Source organism: Anthonomus grandis, chromosome 22, assembly GCF_022605725.1.
Source record: "Anthonomus grandis grandis chromosome 22, icAntGran1.3, whole genome shotgun sequence".
Taxonomy (NCBI): domain Eukaryota; kingdom Metazoa; phylum Arthropoda; class Insecta; order Coleoptera; family Curculionidae; genus Anthonomus; species Anthonomus grandis.
In genome coordinates this window covers 42,979,863-43,000,181 of record NC_065567.1, presented here as the reverse complement: position 1 = coordinate 43,000,181, position 20,319 = coordinate 42,979,863, and the positions used below count along the sequence as shown (strand labels likewise).

General features: G+C 33.0%; 2 protein-coding genes across 6 annotated transcripts in view; one reads left to right on the top strand and one right to left on the bottom strand.

The window, feature by feature from the left end:
- Positions 1 to 20,319, bottom strand: part of LOC126748318 (glucose dehydrogenase [FAD, quinone]) — an 84,486-nt gene that overhangs the window by 11,398 nt on the left and 52,769 nt on the right. The window contains exon 7 of one of the 2 annotated variants that reach the window (XM_050457465.1): positions 25 to 130. The exons of the other annotated variant lie outside the window; for it this stretch is intronic. Coding sequence (XP_050313422.1) covers positions 107 to 130 — 24 coding nt within the window. The 3' untranslated portion in view covers positions 25 to 106. Of the gene's footprint in view, positions 1 to 24; positions 131 to 20,319 lie in introns of those variants that run through there. 2 annotated transcript variants of the gene reach the window in all.
- LOC126748322 (spermatogenesis-associated protein 6) overlaps positions 2,523 to 20,319 on the top strand; it is a 35,937-nt gene continuing 18,140 nt past the window's right edge. For all 4 annotated transcript variants that reach the window (XR_007664697.1, XR_007664696.1, XM_050457470.1 and 1 more), the window contains exon 1: positions 2,523 to 3,052. Coding sequence is in view for 2 of the 4 variants with exons in the window: in XM_050457470.1 (XP_050313427.1) it covers positions 2,954 to 3,052 (99 nt within the window). In the remaining 2 variants the exon portion in view is untranslated. The remainder of the gene's footprint in view (positions 3,053 to 20,319) is intronic.

Below are 20,319 nucleotides of genomic sequence, written 5' to 3'. Positions count from 1 at the left end.
AAGGAGAGTCAATATTTTCCTAGGTCCCTTGGCGATGCAACACCCGAAATAAAAATTAATCATCAAACGGTATTTTTATTATTTACCGATTTCAGGAAACGCAATGTTACTTGGTATGGATCTGGAAATCCTGAAAAATAAACACTTGTGTGAGAGACATTTTGCGGACAGCGCTTTTCGGACGGAAAAACGTTATTCGTATTTGATTTAGAATGTTATTGCGCTTGTTAAAAATTTGACTCCAATTTATTTCAACACCCTATACCAAATTTGATACACTTATGTTTTAAGTGGTCCTGAATAATAATCCAGTACCATTTTTCAAAAATAAATAGCGCTAATACTACTTCTCGATTTTCAAACTTGAATACTGTAGGCCACGACCTGCTTTCTCTAAATGTCGAACTTGGCTCATAAGTGCCATTTTTGACCATGTATCCAACAAAAAAAAGTTTTTGAAAATTGGTCAAGAAACAAAAATTTTAGAGGGATGGCTAACCTTTAAGTGGGACACACTGTATAGACATAATTTAAGATAAGCTAATGAGCATTAACTTCCTGTATAACCGGAAGTGCCACCAGCATAAAAATATTGAAGTCGTATGCCCCCCCATCCCTATCAACCCTATCAAATTGCGATATTTTATAATTTCTTGGTTTCGAAAACAATTCTTTTGTAAATGGTTTTCGACTACGTTCATCCAGGGACACGCTGTATTAAAAATGCATATTTTATTTGCAATTTTTTTGTCAAGCGCTCATTTTTTAATTAGTTTTGGATTTTTTAGGGAGAAAATTAAAAAAACAATACCCATTAATTGCATCAAAATTTATGTTTTTTTTAAATCTGAGACACCCTGTATTCTCATATTTATGAAAAATCCTACAATTTGAGTTTAAACACTTAACTGTATCAATTATATAGCTGTAAATTAAAATAATTCGTATTTCTATTGTATTAGATTATATACATGGTGTACAGGTGTATTAATTAGATTATATAGATTATATGTATGTGATGTACATATAAGTATAAGTATTAGAATAATTTTCTTTTTTTTGTCGTCTAAAAGTGTTAATTATTCGCGGATCCAAGATTTTAGTAATAAATGTTATAAAAATGTGAATATGTACTACCTACATGTATATAAAAATCCAATTTTAGAATACCTAGCTTAAGCAGGAAGTATAATATACATATACTTAGTACATATATATACATATTATGTAAGTACATACCTATATTATTAAAATTAAAAGTTTTTAAATTTTTGTCATAAAATATAGGCAATTATGCACCAAAATTCAACCCGGCATTTTGTCCTGTTTAATTAGCTTTAAACCATAACTTTAAGTTTTTTCATAAAAATAATATAGGTACTAGTTATATATTATATTATATTATAGTAATGTTTCTTCGATTTTGTTATTTAAAATGTTTGTGAGAGTTATTTTCTATTAAAACATATTAAAACATATTCCTCCACTTTATTCCTAATTAACTTCAAATGTCAACTTTAAAGATTAAGGCCTTATCAATAATAATTCTGCGATACGGTACAAAGACAAATCAATGCAAAAAATGCCAAAAATTAAGTCTTATAGATTTGGAATCGTTTTATTTTTCTAGGGACGTGCATTTTTTTTTAAATTTTAGCGTTTGAAATAATAATGGAGAAATTTTAATTTTAATGCGAACAAAACCAAAATGATGACTCAACAATTTTTCGCGATTTTTACAAATTTTTTCAATGCAATAATATGGTAGGTGTAATATTTTATGTAGTTTTACAGAGGCAAATAATGCCTCTGAACACAACAAAACTACAAACTGCCTACAAAACCTCACTATATATTAAGGCCCAAGCAATTTTATCTCAGTGTATCTAAATAAATAAGGCAAAAAACATAGTCACAAGTTTCTAATAATAAGTTAAATCAATATGTTAAGAATAAACTAAAAATTCATTAAAACATCCATTTTCCCAATACTTAATTTTTTGCGAATACCTCGTTCTGCCTTTATCCGGCGCGGCGCAAGAGAATTATTCACTAACAGCTAAAATTTAAAATGTTATCAGTAATGGCAACGTCGCTTCGATTCTTACATGGTTAGCGCATAAAATATTCTTATTTAAGGAAGCATTAATGTCTCCTTGTCGGTTCACAGCTTGCCATTTACGTGGGTTATCTATTCGTTAGTATAATTATCTTTGGATTAAGCCACAATTTTTGCGCGATGCATTGCAAATTTTCGAACTAAGCGGCATTAAACACCTAATCGAGAATAAGTTTATACGGGGAATATGAGTATATACCCCATAAGCCATTTAAAAAAACATCACGCAAACAAAAAAACTAATCATATCAATGAAAAAAATGATAAAAAAATAAATCGAATTCCAATATATCGATATGCCATTGCCAGCTCTACATATTACTAGCGCCCCCTGTCCGTAGTGCGAAAAAATGATTTCATTTTTATTGTACTTTATATTTGTGTTCTGTGCTTTATATTATAATATTAATAGTTTGTTCTAATTATTCAGTTTTTAGCCATATAACTTTTTTGAGCTTTGTGATGACTTATTTAATTGGTGTTGATAAATCGGGAAGTATACAAAATACCCCATATTAAAAGAGCATTCCCGCCTAAACATACAAATAATCTGTTTTATCTTGAAAATTTTATAAAATTTATTGTTTTTGTGCCACCCTATAGAAATATCCCGTTATATACCTGTTCAATGCCATTGTTGACTTCCAGGTTTCCAGGAGTAACGGAGAAAGGTTGACAAGGCACGCAATGACACTCATCCGTCCGCGTTCCGTTAACCTCGATTATTTTACAAGTTTCTTTGATCGATCTCTTATACACTAATCCCGAATATGAGTAAAAAATTGTAATTAACTTAATTTAACAAGGATTATTATTTGTACGTATACAATAAACATGCCCACTAAAAGTTTTCTTGTAAAAGTGGAGCTGATTATCCAGAAAATCAGTTGCCCGGGAGTATGGCTATGTTCGAATGGAAAAGTCTCCTTGCAAGTAAGTTTTATGTAGAATAAAATCTGTTGGGTTTGTTTTGTAGTTAATTTTATAAATTTTAAATGTATGTATCGTTTTTTAAATGACTGTAAATCGTTTGATTGCTGAATTGTGGTTGCCGGTGTTTTTTTTAAGGTTAGGTTACTTAGGCAGAGAGTACTCAGATTTCAAATATTTTTAGGTTATGTAATGAGTTCTAAAGACTCTTAAAGTTAGTATTAGAATGGAAATAAAACAAGTTTAGTTGCCCCGATAATGACAGACTTCTTGAACTTTTGTTCCTTTTTGAAAATATTGAACATTCTCCTTGATATTTTTTAAATAGGACGTGCATTCATATTGTCCTACCGGCTTTCATCGGGCGTTTCCATCCCAAATCTATATATTTCAACTTATTATTATTGAAATATATAGACTTTTATAAGACTTTCATATTTTGAAAAGAACGTTTTCGGTAGTTAAATGTTTTGTGTTAAAAGTTAAACGATTTTCAAGGTTCTTCTGAAACCCTTAATCAAAGTTTTTTAAAAATAAATGCAATTGAATATGATAAATTGTTGAATGCTGCCTTTGAAAACATAGTATGAGGTAGATATTGCGGTCTAACTTGTGAGAGGTTGCAAAGCAACTACATCTGCACTTCAGATCTTTGTGATTCTTAAAAACCAGGGCCGTTCCTAGGGTATCTGCCGCCCGGGTGTGAAAAAAATTTTGCCGCCCCTCCTTTACCCCACCGAATCCGGCCTTTGATACACATTTGTAAATAAATAACTTGAAATAATTTAACGTTAAAAAAAAAACAACATTTTAGAAACATAAACACTTTATTTTATATTAAATCATAATTTTATTTACAATTTATTTGTAATGTATGTATTTACAAATAAGTTGTAATTAAATATATACATACATATTATTTACATACGCAACATGCACTTTATAATATGTATATGTATACATAAAGGGGCAGGTAGCTAACATATCCAATGATTATACAAAGTTTGCTTTTCTCGCTTTTTTTAATGCAAATGTTTTAACAATGTTAGACACATCTATATTTTCTGCAATTTCTCTTTCAATACTAATTATTGATAAGTCAGAAAGCCTCTCTTGACCCATTGTGGATCGTAAATAATTTTTTATTATTTTGAGTTTAGAAAAGCTTCTTTCTCCACTAGCTACTGTGACAGGTAATATTAAGAAAATTCTAATGGAAATTACTAAATTGGTAAAAACATATATGAGGTTATTTACAAATAGGTAGGTAAGAACATTTAAGGCATTCATTTCAGGGGAAATATGGGGTGCAACATTATCAATTTCATCAGATAAATCTTGAACTAAAATATCTTTTTCATTTTTTGATGGATCATATAAAATTTTCTCAAGAGCTTCACATTTTGCAAAACTAATTGATTTTTCTGTTTGGAGAAAGCTATGTAGGTTGTTAAGAAAATTAAACAACGTATCATGTTGCTTCATTTGCTCGAATCTTTCTTCCAATTTTAATAATGTAGTATCTAATATAACAAAATAAAAATTAATTTTAAACTGATCAACTGGATTTTTAGGGGCCTCGTCTACACACTCATAGTCAAATAAACGCTTTTTTGTTCGGGGTCTAACAATATTAATCGGAGGAATCGAAGGGTCGCAATCAATATCTTCGGCAACTTTTTTGGCCTCCTCTAAAATATCAGTGAAACCTTCATCTGATCTAATACTAGATATATATGTTTAGTCTGTTTTAAGATTAAAATAATATTAGGTAGGGCAACATCGGATTCCTGCATCACTTGCAATATTAATTTTTGTTAAGACATTATGCCATATAATAATGGAACAAATAAATTTAAACGACTTAATTTTTAAGAGTAATGAATTAGCCATAGTTTTGGTATCGGAGTTCCTGTTATTATCAGAGTAAAGTGAGATCAGAGCATCTATTCTGCTTTCCCATCTAGTACTAGAAAGAGGTTTTAGTGTTAACGTTGGGATTTCAACTTTTAAAACTTGCCAACGTTTAGTTGATGCGGAGAAAAAAACGTAAAGTTCCTGCACAATAGCAAAGAAACTTGTAATTTCTAAAGATGCCTTTGCAGCGTCATTAACAACTAAATTTAAGCTATGGGCTGCACAAGGTACGTAAAAAGCTCTAGGGTTCAATTCAATAATTTTTTGTTGTAACCATTATTGCGACCCTTCATATTCGCTCCATTATCATATCCCTGACCCCTTAAATCGCCTAAACAAATGTTGTGAGTCTCCAAAAAATCCAATAAAACATTAGTTAAGCCTTGTCCTGTCTGATATTGAATCTGATATTGAAATGAATCCCAAAAAATGCTCTCTAATTTCGATTTGCTTTGATGTATAATTTAATAAAACAAACCTTATTACAATAGTTAGTTGGTCTTGATGACTCACGTCAGGAGTAGTATCCAAAATAATTGAAAAATATTTACTAGCATTTAACATAGATTTATATCTATGTCATGTCTTATTTGCTCTCCCAGAAGGAAAATTAATTCATTTTGAATATGAACACCTAAATAATGAGGCATATTTGATGGAGTTCTTTTAATCCTGTTAATGTGATCGCATATTGTTTAATTAAAATTGGCAATTGTTTCGATTAATTTTTAAAAGTTTCCGTTTTGTTGCTCGTATATCTTGTTATTTTCACCTCTAAAACTCAAATTTTGACCGGCTAAAAACTTGACAACATAAATTATAATTTTCAAAACAGAAACCCATCTGTCGTTTAGTGAAGCAGTTGTCGTTTTAGAAGAAATTGATTGTTTTAAATCAAGCCAAGATTTTGTATTACAAATATGCCCCTTTGACTTTTCATGTCTTTCTATAAGTTGACTTAAATGTCTCCAATCGTTATAACCCTCAACCAAACCACTACCACCAGAAAAAGTCTTAAATATTTTGCAAGGAAAACAATATACACAATCTTTTGATTTAGAATATACTAGCCAAACCCTCGGAATTATTTCTCCATTACACATTTTTTTTTTTAATAAATAGATGAGAATCCTCTATTGTCTTTATTTAAAGGAAACATCATATCAGCCTTTGTTAGTCGCGTAGGCCCTAACTATGTCAGAGTTAATTTAATTTTATCCAATAAAACATTTGGCCAATAGCCAGGATCCTTATAGACGTTAATATTTTCAAAGCTTACTTCAGATCCTTGTTCTGTTAATAAAACATCACCTTCCACTACAGTTTTGGTATTCGATGAGTTCTCCTTCTCTTCTCCGCTATTGACAGGTTTTTATATAAAAAGTTATTTTATTTTTCAACATAGTCTCCTTTGAGTTCTATACACTTAGTCCAACGTTTCTCCAATTTTTTTATCCCTTCGGAAAAATATGATTTGTCGAGGTCATCAAAATAGGCATTTGTTTGAGAGATGATTTCGTCGTTGGAGTCAAATCTCTTTCCGCCGAGCCATTTCTTTAAGTTTGGGAATAGGAAACAGTCACTGGGGGCTAAATGTGGAGAATAGGGCGGATGAGGAAGTAATTCGTAACCTAATTCATGGATTTTTGCCATGGAAACTGCACATGTGTGGTACCCTTGCATTGTCCTGGTGGAAAAGAACTTTTTTTTTGGCCAAATGTGGTATTTTTTCTTTCAGTTTCTCATTGAATCTATCCAATAAGTTGGTATAATATTCTCCATTGATTGTTTTCCCCTTTTGAAGATAGTTAATGTGGATTATACCGCGTGCATCCCAAAAAACGGTCGCCATGACTTTATTGGCTAACAAACCCACCTTTGCCTTCTTGGGCGCCGATTCACCCCGAGAAATCCACTGTTTTGACTGCTGTTTGGTCTCCGGCGTGTTGTGGTGGATCCACGTTTTGTCCACGGTGACGAAACGATGCAAAAATTCGTCCATATTGCGGTTGAAAAACGCCAAACACTCCTGGGAAATTGTCACACGGTTGCGTTTGTGGTCGATTGTGAGCAAACGCGGCACCCATCTTGCGGAAAGCTTTCTCATACCCAAATGATCATTCAAAATTGAAACTACTGAACCATGCGAGATGCCTATGGCTTCCACAATCTCTCTCACTTTCAATCTCCGATCGGCTAAAACCATACCGTGAATTTTTTCGATTGTTTTGGATGTAGAGACCTCGACTGGGCATCCAGAACGTTCGGCATCTTCCGTGCTTGTACGGCCACATCGAAATTCAGTAAACCACTTCTTTACCATGGAAATGGATGGTGCAGAGTCCCCATAATATTTATCAAGCTTAGCCTTGGTTTGAGTGATGGTTTTTTTCCGTAAAAAATAATGCTTAATGAGCACACGAAATTCACTTTTTTCCATTTTCTTCTCAAAACGAGTGGTAGTCTGCTATCAACAGCTGTCAAACACAAACTAAATGACGCAGCTTGTTCAAATTTTGACAGGCGTCAACTGACAGTTCTCTGTTGACAGGAGCAGAGTTGCCATTTCCATTAAAGGGCGGGAAATTCAAAAAGTCACGGACTTATTGACCCACCCTCGTACATATAGTCTCCGTCACATTTTCATCTCGGGCTTGGGAACTTGATGGTTTGTCATGTGATCTTATTGGGATTAAAAATGCTTGGAGTAAACTGCAAGCCTTTTTACTTAATTCTTCTTTTTCACGCTTTCGTTTTCTGTACTGTGCTCCAGAAAGCTTTTTTCGATTATCAGACATCTATAATAAAACAAATTTAAAATTAAAATAAATCCAAGTTATCCTATATTTTGCCTGAATGAATAAAGAGATATATTTTTAACGTTTCAAATAAAAAAAAAATAAATATTAGGATTAAATGCTACTTTTTTATTAAGCAAATAACTAATATTTGAAAGGTGAGTAGCCAAACGGAATTAGTGGATGAGTGCGACTACTGGCTATTCATAACGCATATCATTTTTTCATTTTTTCCTCAAGTTCAAAATTAATTATTTTTTTTTTAGTTATTATATTATTTAACTCTAAATAAGTCAACATTACTTTTTAAAATAAAAAAATTGTGCTAACAAAAATTTAAAAAATCTCAAGAGTAAAAAAATTGGGAGATTTCTAATAGGAGTATCTAAAAAAAGGAAAAAAAACTCCTTAAATTTCAGGAAAAATAAAAAAATATTATGCATTATAAATAGGCAGTAGGTTCAATCATCCACCATTTCCGTTTGGCTACCCATTTTCCAAACATTCTATATATTTCAAAAATATAAAAACGATATTTAAATTTTATATGACAGCTCAAAAAAAATGTAATCAAATTAACGTATGTGTAGAGATACTTACCTTTTTAATTTTTACTGTCTGTTTTACCACAATATTAAGCAAAAGCTTTTAATAACGTTGCGATTTACACGACTACAGGCTACACGCTTAAAATTTAAAATGAAACAAGTTATATGCCTTGACGACAGACAAGTATTTTCCTGAAAAATCTTCGTCGCGACATATTTTTTCCAACTCGGTGCGACCTGAAGCGGACTGAAGCGTATATCTAGGTATACCTATTAATTTTGAATCGGAAATATAACTAATAATATTTGGAATGTTATAAAGTAATTTTAATACATTAATTAATAATTAATAATATTTACATATGTATAATATTTTAAAATAATATGTGTATAATAGTTTTTGAAACAAATTATTAAATTTTAAAAATATTTATTTAGTTTTTTTTGGGGCGCCTCTGACCTGCCGCCCGGGTGCCCCGCACCCCCTGCACTCCCGGGTCGGATCGGCCCTGGCACAACCACACAATTCTTCTCTTCATCATAAGTTTATTATATTTCAATAGAGATAATTTAGGAAATTCTTGCTGATGCGTAGCCTGACCATGCATAAATCGACTTTTTTGACCGTATGCTACGTTCCTTTGTACAATTTGATCTCTACATAAAAAAAATTCTTATTATTGAACTAATGATTAACATTTGTAATCAATTATTTCCAACTTGGTAAGAAAAATGTATATTACAAATACAAATACAAAACGTTTATTTCCAAATTTACAACCATTTTACTATTAAAAACTAAACATGGAATAAACCAAAAATCCACCAAGCATAGAGACGCTGCGTTTGGAGTAATTCTTATATGAATTTCCATATATCATATTATATAATAAGGTAAAACGTTTGCTGTATTCAAATTGAGTGTTATCCACAGAACAAAGTACGAAAATATCTAGATAATAGGATGTATAAAAACTTTATATAAAAGTAAACAAATTAAAACAACAATAATTTGAATAACAAGAATTTGAACAAGGGACTCACTACCTATATAAAAAATCTCCAAATGCAAAATATAAAAATTAAAGCGTTATAAGGTAGTGAAGATTAAGTTATTTAACCCATTAAGGCCCAACTTTTTTTTTTTTAATTTCTATTTGAGTTTTGGTTAACATGTTTGTTTTGGCTCAAAAAAATTAAAATTTTTTCATTTTTTTGATCACTGGGTCAAAAAATAGACCGTCCTCATATGAGGACGCTGGGCTTATATAATATATGTAATCCCATATTGAAATATAAAAAAAAAACAAATAAGTAAATACAAAAACTTCATATATTAGAAGATAGAACTAATGTACTGATAAAAAAATCAGAGGTGTTTATGAAACATGAATCAAAAAACTATTTTTTTATGAAAATTGTTAAAACAATAAGGTACACAAAGAGTGACATTACATTTCGAACAAAATGTGCGGGGTTTACTTTGGCATGTGCTAAATTGACATCTCCTTTGCTTTTCTCACTTGGCTACCAAGTGATTCTTGCCATCATATTTTACGTTTTCTTTAACATTACTCCGAGACGTATTGGACAAACTCAAGGGACGACCAAAGGCTACTCTTCTTCCATGACCAATCTTTAGGTATGAATAAGCCACATCCATCCTAAAGTCTTTTATGGATTTTTTTTCTTTTCCAGTATGGATCATGTTATAGAGAATTGAGCTATTTACGATCGACATGTCTATCACTCGAGTAAAAAGGTACCAATACCATTTTTTGCCCCGTACTGATATGTGATGTTTTTCAAGCAACCAATCATGGTGGCCCACCCCTCCCATATGCTTATTGTAGTTGAAGAGTGGTCGAGCTAAGTGATCTAAGTGCCAAAATTAAAAATTGCTAGAAATCAAAGAAAACTTGACAAATAAGGAAAATAAAACAAATGTAATTTTTTTTATGGACAATTGGCTTTATTAACAAACACAGAGATAAACTAAAACAAATGTTCTTTGGTAAGACATCAAAGAAACTTCGTGAAGCAAAATAAGTGAAGAAATAACGGAAATGATCTAAGTCCACAAAAATAATAAATTATTAAAAATCTAAAATAGTGGTAAAAAATGCCCTATTGTCCTGATCAATGTACTTTAGCAGTGCACGAAGGTCTTTTTTCTTACTTTCCTTTATTTGCTTAACACCAGGCAAGGCTAAGAGCTCAACCGACTTTAAATTTTGCAGTCACACCCTTTTTTAATACACGGCACTTCTCCCATCCTATTAAGTCACTGAAATTTTTCTTGTAAAATACTATGCCGGGCTCTTCTTTCGTCACACGTAACCACGACGCTTGTGTAATGCCTAGTTTAATTGTATTTATAAGTTTTGATGATAGTTTATCAAAATCAAAAAAAGTACATTCACCCATATCTAAGAGTCTGTATGGCCTGGAAGGTCTTGCAGCCGCAATTGCCGTTTTGACATCGTTTACTGTCTGAAGCTTAGAACGTTTTGCTTGTTTCTCGATAAGGGCAAAATCTCTATCTGAAGACGAAAAACTATGGCCGGAAACTAAAAATTTATGGTCGATGGTGTCAAAATGTCCATTGGCTACTAATAAAATGTATAAGAAAATGAACATTCGGTTTTTTAATTGCCCTGCGCATTTGTCACTCCATATACATAGTTTTCGCTTATAATTTGAAACCTGACCTGTGTTCAAGGCTTGTAGAAGACATGATGCCATTTGGTTGCCACCTCGGCCCGACAGTCCTTCATGCCAGATGCACATTGTCCCATCTGACGTATCTTGCACATGTATTCCAAAATTGTAGCATGACAACTGGCGGCTGTAATACATACTACTATGCGTTAATTTTGGTAGGGAAAAAACTTTCTGTAGATCCTTGGTAATGATACAGGTATCGCTACCTGGAAGAGTACTACTTCTTGAATGACCTTTAGAGCTTTATCTGTTTTTCTATGATGCAACTCCAGCTCGTTTTTAGCTTTTCTTGATACATTAAAGTCTATGTCCATGCTTCTTAAAAAAAGTAAATCACAAGTCTTGCACGTATCAACTCTAGGTCTTCTAAAAGAAAGATTTGGAAAATCCTTTATAAAAACTCTTCTATAGAATTTGTATGTTATAGTGCAACCAGGATGTTTTATTTTAAAAGCGTTGAATAGCTTATAGACATTAAGGTCCGTACTGAGATATTCTTTTTCAGTTTTTGAACGGCTGTAGTGACTCTCGTCCCTCGGAAAGCTGTTGATGTGGTCCTTTACCATCTGTCTATCATGAAGAGTGTACTTGAATTTTTTACAACCTCCTCGTTCATCCTTGAAGGTTGTATGCCCGTCCTTTTTACGCCTAACAAGCGTGGTAATCTTTTGCGGACTGATAGCAAATATTTCCAAAAACGTTTCCCATCCGGAACAGCAAAAGCTATGGTACATTGTTGTCTGCTTTCTGCTGAATCATCGTGGCGGCGACGTTGGACTGGTAAAACTTGCAATAATCCCATGAGATAGCTGCTTTGCTCGTTGAGTTCAAGGCCATGGTATATATCGAAAAGCTTAACTTTCATATCAATCACATCCCTACAGCTAAATTTACATTTACAGGTGATCTGAAATTAAAAAAATCTCAGGGTAATGTAATTATCGGTTACAAAGATTTGACTATCGGGCCGAGCCGTGAGCAGTCTAAAATTTTAAGCGAAATATCGTTAAAAATCTCGTACTAACCTCATTTTTGGGAACGGCTTTTCCAGGTTTTTGCAGCTTTGATTTTTGTGTAACATAAGATTTTCCACTCAATCTAGCTTCACTCTGTTTTTTTCTTCTTGATTTCGTATTTGTATTATCGCCAAACGCAATAGAGTTCATTGTAATTACTTTAACATATAAATACACAGACAATAACAATTGAATCTAACGTCAAACCAACCAAGAATATCGACCTGCATACCGGCACTTAGATCAATTAGCAAAGAATATGATGCCGGACATAGAGGTGGCCCTTTTTGGACTTCGTTTGCAAGCCCCAGGGTGAAATTGATCTCATTGCACTTGATCTCATAGTAGGATATTGGCGGTGGCACATAGAATATATTGAGAGAAAAAAAACGAAAATGTATATTTTGGCACTTAGATCATTTAGCTCGACCACTCTTCAGTTGGCAACTGAAACACGACCACCTTCTTTTTTGTTCCACCTTTGTACAATAGTGGTTGGTAAAGTGTATCAAAGTTGGTTGCCACCGAAACGCACCTGCTATCATTCCATTTGACTACAAGAATTTTTTGGCTACTGTCAAAGTGCCAGTCATAGGCCCCTCTCGGTTCCTTCTAAAGTTCTTTGGATGACTTGGTGGGACACTTGGATGATCGATTTTCCCATATGGTTCCTGTGGCTCGGAAGCCTTTTTCTTTTAGGCTACACAAGAGGTTGTAACTCGTAAAAAAGTTGTCAAAGAAAATAATTAAATTTAGTATTTATTGCTTCAAATAATGGCCCTATTTTGAATGACTTATCGTCCTTGTTATCATTTGCAAGATTTTATTTCTTTGTAGGCATTTCCGGAAAACGCATTTTTCACTAGAGGAACACCCAAATCTTCTCTTTCAGACCAATAGTCTCTTTCACTTGGTAAGGAATGATAGCCAGAAAAAACCCGATAAAAATTTTGAGGTCCTCCGAAGTTACAAAAAAATCATGTTTATTTTTCTGTTGGGCGTATCTCATGGTCTCTGTTTAAAGAAGATTATAAAGATCGTCATCAAAAAACTTCTCTAATATTTGTAGTGGTGTTAATTCCTGTAATTCTTCTTTTATTTTGTGGAAAGCTTCGGCACAACCTTCTTCAATATTTTCATACATGGGTTCTTCCTTAATCCATTTTGGTGTCCAGAATTTAGTGCTGCATGCAACCTTTTTCCTTTTTATGAAATTTGACAGCGGTAGATCATCTTCCGATTCCCAATCATTTTGTTCTTCTACCTGTATCTCCACAACCCCTGGGACGTCCTGCACATCAACCGCCCCTCCCGAGTCACCATCTCGGGAGGTAATAGCGCAATATCAGCATCTATTTGGTTAGAATATTCCACCGCATCGTCTAAGTTCTTAAAACTATGTCTATTCTATAACTATTAGGTTTTCGGCTAAAAAAATTCAACTAGAAATATCATAATATTTTTACAATATTTCTACATCTCTTTGGTTGTAAAACACATTAAGAAAGTATCTTACCCCTACTACTAAAGGAAATATGGGCCTATAGCAGGTCTTTCTAGTCAAAATCTTTAAGAAACAACGTAATTTTCACAAAAGCGTTTTATAGCTAGTTTTCAGATTTTCTTGAACTTGAAGTGTTGGCTTTTTGATATGTAATGCTGTCTTATTTTATTTTACATGTATTCGTGATTAATTATTCTATATATGTATGTAGTATTTTGTATTGTCTCTAAATCAGTGCCACGCCACATTTTTTTAAATGTTTTTTTTTGTATATTTTTTTTTGACCTGTGCAAATGCTTGACATCCTGACATGTAATATAATTGATTTGATTCTGATGGATTTTTAATGTCTTTTGCTAACATTTCGAATAAATTTGGTAAACTACTGATTAAAGTAATTCGATATTTTGCTTTTATTCGTTATAATGTCATCATTACCATCTTTTATTTCGTTTATTATGTTACATTTTTGTTTTTTTTTTGTGACGTGTACAGATTAACGAATTTCAATATTTGTCAAAAGTTAGTTTTTCGCTAAACTACCTAACATATCCTTTTTTTTTCTCGCTTCCATAAGTTTTTTCAGTTTACCTTTATCAGCCTTATATACTCTTTCGTATTCCATATTGCTTGGCAGCATTTTTGTATATTTTTTTTTGTTTTAACTGCCTTTACGAACCCATTGGTGTAGGCTTTTCTTGTTTTTTATTAATATAAGATATCCTTGTAGAGTTGTAGACTTTTCTATATGATATGTTAACATATTTATAAAACATTCGAACGACTCTTTTTTTACATCATTTAAGTTGTAAGTACGTTCCTAACTTTCGTTTTTTAAGAGGTTCTTTATTATAATACATACAATAATCTGAAATGTTATAAAAAGTTGGATCTTTTAGTTGCCATGTTTCCGAAAACACTATAACATCAAAGAATATACCTCGAATTTTAAGCTCTTTAAAAAACATAGGTATTCATTTAACTTCTTGTTCACACTTCTTGTATAAAGCGGGGTTTCCACATGCAGGGATGCTACATATACTGGGGCCATTCGACTGGCGCCAGTTTTATTGCATGTGGAAACCTGTAATATCGACTGGTGCAAGTTTAGTGGCGCCACTAAACCATGCGCCAGTAAAGTTCAACGCTCGTGTACTTTTTGGCGCCAGTATTTGTGTGAACATAAGCTGGAGTACAAAAAAATGGTCTAGTGAGTTAATAATAAAGTTCTTAGAAGCCTACGAACAACAACCTTGCTTATGGAATAATAAAATTGGTGACTATAAGGACCGAAATAAAAGGGATGCAGCCTTAAGAAGAATTGTTGGTATCATGTCTGATTATCTTAGCGAGTTTGATGTGAATTCGACAAAGGCAAAAATTCATAGTATTAGGAATGCTTACACCCTAGACCATAACAAGGTGTTAAAATCTCATAAAACTGGATCATCTACAAATGATTTATATACCCCAACTTTAGGATGGTTTTAAGTTGCTGATCGTTTTTTAAGTGCTATTGTTGAATCAAGGGAGACAAAAAACACTTTGGTAAGTAAAACATTTATTAAGCATATTTAAAAGACGGAACGTGTAAAATATTAGATCCTTTCGTTTTGCCATGCAACTTTTCCTGGTCCTACGAATTATTGAGCACATTTATTTCTTACTGCCTCAGCTTCCCTTGGATAGTTATGACTTCCCATATTCGTGATGCTGCTTAATCCATCTCTTCTAATTTCTCGCCATGTACCTGATACCATTTCCCCTGTCTCTAAATTTTCCGAATCTATTAGTCTTGCAGTTAAATAATAAGAAGAAATCTTGCGTAACCAGTTGTGTAGTGCACAACATGACAGAACCAATTTGTCCACCTTTTCAGGAGATAGTGAAATGGGTTTCTCAAAGACTCTAAATTTGGAAACTAATGTTCCGAAAGCATTCTCTACTATGCGTCTTGCTCTACTTAGACGGTAATTAAAAAATTTGTTTTCATAACAAGTCGAGTAGCTCGTGAGTATGGCTTCAAAAGATAAGTCTTTTAAGGGAACGCATCATCTGCCACTATAACACAATTCGATGGCATATTGAGAGTTTTGCCTTCAATTTCCGTTTTTAAAGCAGGTCGTGAAAATATCCCTCCATCTGATTCTCTTCCTGCTGCGCTCACTTCTAAATATATAAAACAGTAATTGCTGTCTACCAATGCTAACATTATCGTACTAAAATAGCCTTTATAATTATAAAAAGCTGAGGCACTGTTGCTTGGACATTTTATATTTACAAGCTTGCCGTCTATGGCTCCCACACATCCAGGAAAATTCCATCGAGTTGTAAAACCATGTTCTATTTCTTTCTACTCCAGTTGTGTAGCAGGTATCTGGAAAAATTTAATATAAAAGCAATGATGTGACGAATATGATAGTTAATTTTTCTTGGAAAACATATTTTAATTCAAAAATTTTTAGATAACCAAATGTTCATAGTCACTAAGTAAAAGTAGATATTAAGCCAAGCTTGGAGCAATACCTAAATACATTTATGTTATTACTGTGAAGAAAGAAACCATTAAGGTATAAAAATTTATAGCATACATATGTTTTCTTCATTCCAGGAATCCCAAGAATCACAGAACACCCAAGATGAGAAAATAGATGGTGATGATACTGCTGATTCGGATAACAGCGAAATTGTGGAAGAAACAACAGAAAGCTCGTTTCAGGTACCTTCAGCGTCTTTTGCAAAGATAGCAAAAACGAGGAACAAATCTGCACCTTCTAAAAAAGCAAAAAGGGATTCTATCACAGCGGCGGTTACTACTCTCCAAGACATTGCAAACAAAGCTGAACATTTACACGAAAATGCCGATGAGTTTGAAGCATTTGGAAAAACTGTTGCTGCACATTTGAGACGTCTTTCACTATATGATGCCTTACAAAGTCAAGAAGATATAATGAAATATTTGGTACAAAAAAATCAGGACGGTATGCTTCTTTTTCCACAAACACGTTTACGTATCAGCAGAATCAATCACCCGTAATACCACCATACCCTTAACCAACAGGTTCCAGTTCGGATTCAGCAAGTGTTAACTTTCAGGAACAAACATATATCCAAACTAGTACTATATTGAGATCACAAATGGAAAATTTCATCACCTAACATGAAACCGCTAATTTATTAAGCCAAGCTTGGAACAATACCTAAATACATTTTTGTTATTACTTTTTGATTCTTATAGCACCTACCTAGTTAGAAAATTAGAAATAAATAATGCCTTACCTTGATGTATTCCTTTAGAACAGTATAAATAGCATCCAGAACATCACATATAAATTTTGATATTGTGTATTTTGGTATCCTGTACATATATTGTAGGGAGGCAAAAGAATCTTCCGTAGCCAGGAATCATAGTGTTACTTGTAATTTGAGATGTATTTTGTTGGCTATGAGATTCAACAAAAAGTTAAACTGTTCTGTTATTCTTAGGTGATTACGATATGATTCTTGGCCTTCATTTTCTAATTCACGGATTAACCTATGCGATACTCCTAGCGTACTTCTTCGTGAAATCCAATCACGGATCCAATACCTATGTTTACGTTTTTTCTTTTCTTTCAATTGCTTCCGCATTTCTGAACACAAAATTTGCAACACAACATTGATACTAGCACGAAGAATTGCTGCTGTCGCCATTTTGATGACATAAATAACATGCCAGTTTAGAACTTTAAACAAACCTGTGGAAACGCTCAATGGTGCCAGTTAATTGTGGCGCCAGTAAACTGGTGAATACTGGCGCCAGTAATCACTGCATGTGGAAACCCCGCTTAACCATGTAAAATTGAAAAATATTTGTCCACGTTATTCAAATTATTATTAAACTTATTGACGTTATGAAAATGTATCCTTTCATTTTATTAAGTTTAACCGGCTAATGTCATTTTGTCATGTCCTACTATATAAATTTAAAAAAATCAAAATATTAGGTTAGGAACGGATACATTTTTATTGAATTGGTTTAAAAAAAACTATATCAAATACAGAGTATTTTATGGCTTCAGTTTATATAAAATCAATTTATTTGGAAATCCCATTGATATATCTTTCTCTCTTGCTCTCATGGAGTTCTTATGGGAAGTATTAGAAGGAGTAATCGGACCGGCAAGTGCGATACCTCATTTTAAAAGCAATTAAAAATAATTTTTAAAAATGACAAAATCCAATATGGCGCCCTTAAGAAAAAATAAAGCTGATGATGATCGAAAAAAAAACGAAACGTCTGATTTTTTTTTTTGCGTCATGTTGTAGGACATAAAAATGAAATGTTGCAATGAAAAACTGTTTTTAGTTTTCCGATGTCGGTAGAAGGTAAAAACGATTTTGACAATTTTAGATTTTTTTCGGATAACTCCGGTATCCGGAATTTTTAAATTTTTTAAACGTCATTTTATTAAGCTCTAAATTGCGCAACTTTGCCTCCATTTAACTGACCCTATAACTCTTACGGTTTCCGAGATTCCAATGGTCACCCTCTAATTTGGGACACCCTGAACAAATTTCGCAAGCTGCAAAATGAAATAATAAGTAGTACTTACTATACCAATGAAAGAATAAATAGTACTTTAACTGTACCAAAACTTTAAACGACTGTTTTACTGTATTATCAAAAAAACACTATGATTACCTTACTGTATTGCTAACTGCATAATTTTAATTAAATGGATTTTCTTTTGTGGCATTTTAAAACATAACCCACAGTTTTATTTTATCTACCGCCACTACGGTTTTATAATTTTTAAATCCTTCCCTTAGGTCTTGCACTTCATATCTGTCATTTAAAAGAATGACTCTTTAAACTTATTAAAAAGTTTACGACTACGATCTGTAGCTGGATTATCCGTTCTAAAAACCATTACCACATCATCCTGCTTGTATTATTTAGCTTCTGCTCTGGTCTTGTTATACCTCTTTTTCTGAGCCAACTGTTCTACCGTTAATCGGGTACTTACTTCTGAACGCATCTGTTCCAAATCAATCTGATTCCAAAAATCCTTAATACTATTAAGTATTTTGGATTCCACCTTAACCCTGCCTTTATATTCGGCAAGAACTTCTAACGGTGATACCTTTGTAGACTTATTAGTACAATTTAGAACACTTTGTATCTGTTTGACATAGCAATCCCAGAGATCTTCTGGTTGATCAACCTGGTTGGCTCTAGTAGCCAAACAATTTAGGACCGTTCGTTTCACACGTTCCCATTACCCGTTAGCCCTTGGAGTTGCAATAGCCTTAAAGATATGCCTAATTCCGTAAACTGAGCCAAATGTGTCAAATGTCTTTGAGGTGAACTTTCTCATTTTTGGGAACCAGTAATTCTCTGACATCCTTTCTAAAGTCTTCGCCAAGGCAAAGTGTCTGGCATCATCATGGCATAGTTTACAACTTCCTATATACTTTACTTTTTTTTCGTATCTTCGCATCCTGCATTTGCGCCACTTAAATCCAATCAGATTCAGTCAAATCTACTGCATTAATTTCTTCTTCTTTCTCTTCCAACATAGGCAGGCGACTTAATGCATCCACATAAAGCATATTTTTACCTGAGCGATATTCTATCTGGAAATCATAGTCTTGTACCTCTAACCACCAATGGTCAACTCGAGGAATCAAATATGTTTTGAAAATGTTGTTCGTAATGCCCATCTGTTCCTATTTTAAATTCGATTCCTACTATGTAAACTCTGAAAAATTTTAGACAATACTACGGCTAATGTCTCCATTTCGTGGGAGTGATAACACTTCTGATCACCAGTTGTTTGTTTACTGAAATAACCTACAACCTTTTTATCCTTAGCTACTCCCTGCATCAGGATTCCTCCAACGCCCATAGCACTGGTGCAACTCAGTAGGTAAAGTTAGGTAGGTTAATCAAATATGGATAAGACAGGTCTAGATGACAAATGTTTTTTTATATTATTTACAGCTTCTTGTTCATTGGACCATCGGATTTCTGTGCGTGTAAGTGCGTTAGTGGTTCAACAATATATGCAACGTTTTGTACAAATTTCCGGAAAAATCTCTGCCCAAATAATCAATACATGTTTTGAAAAATTCACATTTATCTAACTTTAGCGTTAAATTATTTTTGCGTAAAGCGCAAAGTACCAGTTTTAAACTTTCTAAACCCTGTTCGATGGTTTTACTTGAAATAATTAGGTCATCTACGTATGGAAAAGCTATAGTGTTTCATGTCTCCTAAAGCGTTATTAACTAACCACTGGAAAACTGCAGGAGAATTCGCTAAACCAAAGGGCATTCTTAGGAATTCATAAAGCCCTTCTGGCATTATAAAAGCTGTTATCTCAATAGAAGTCTCATCCATAGGTATCTGATAAAATCCGGAAGCCATATCTAGAGTTATAAAATAGTCACTCCGCCAATTCAATCAATCAGATCTTTTAGCTATTGTTAGTCGATAGCCTCCAGTATTCTTGTTCATAAAAAAAATCCGACTGCCATAGGGTGAAATAGATTCACGGACTTTATTATTGGACACCAATTCATTAATAAGTTCCCGCAAAATTGATCTCTCAGAAACGGACATCCAGTAAGGATTATAAACTACTGGTACTTCATATTTAAACTTTAATCATTTTTGTGGCTGATGTTTTACCAAGGTCTCTTAAAGAAAATGAAACATAATCACGATAATTATTAATTAAAGTTACTAGCTTTAATTTTTCATTTCATTTCATTTCAA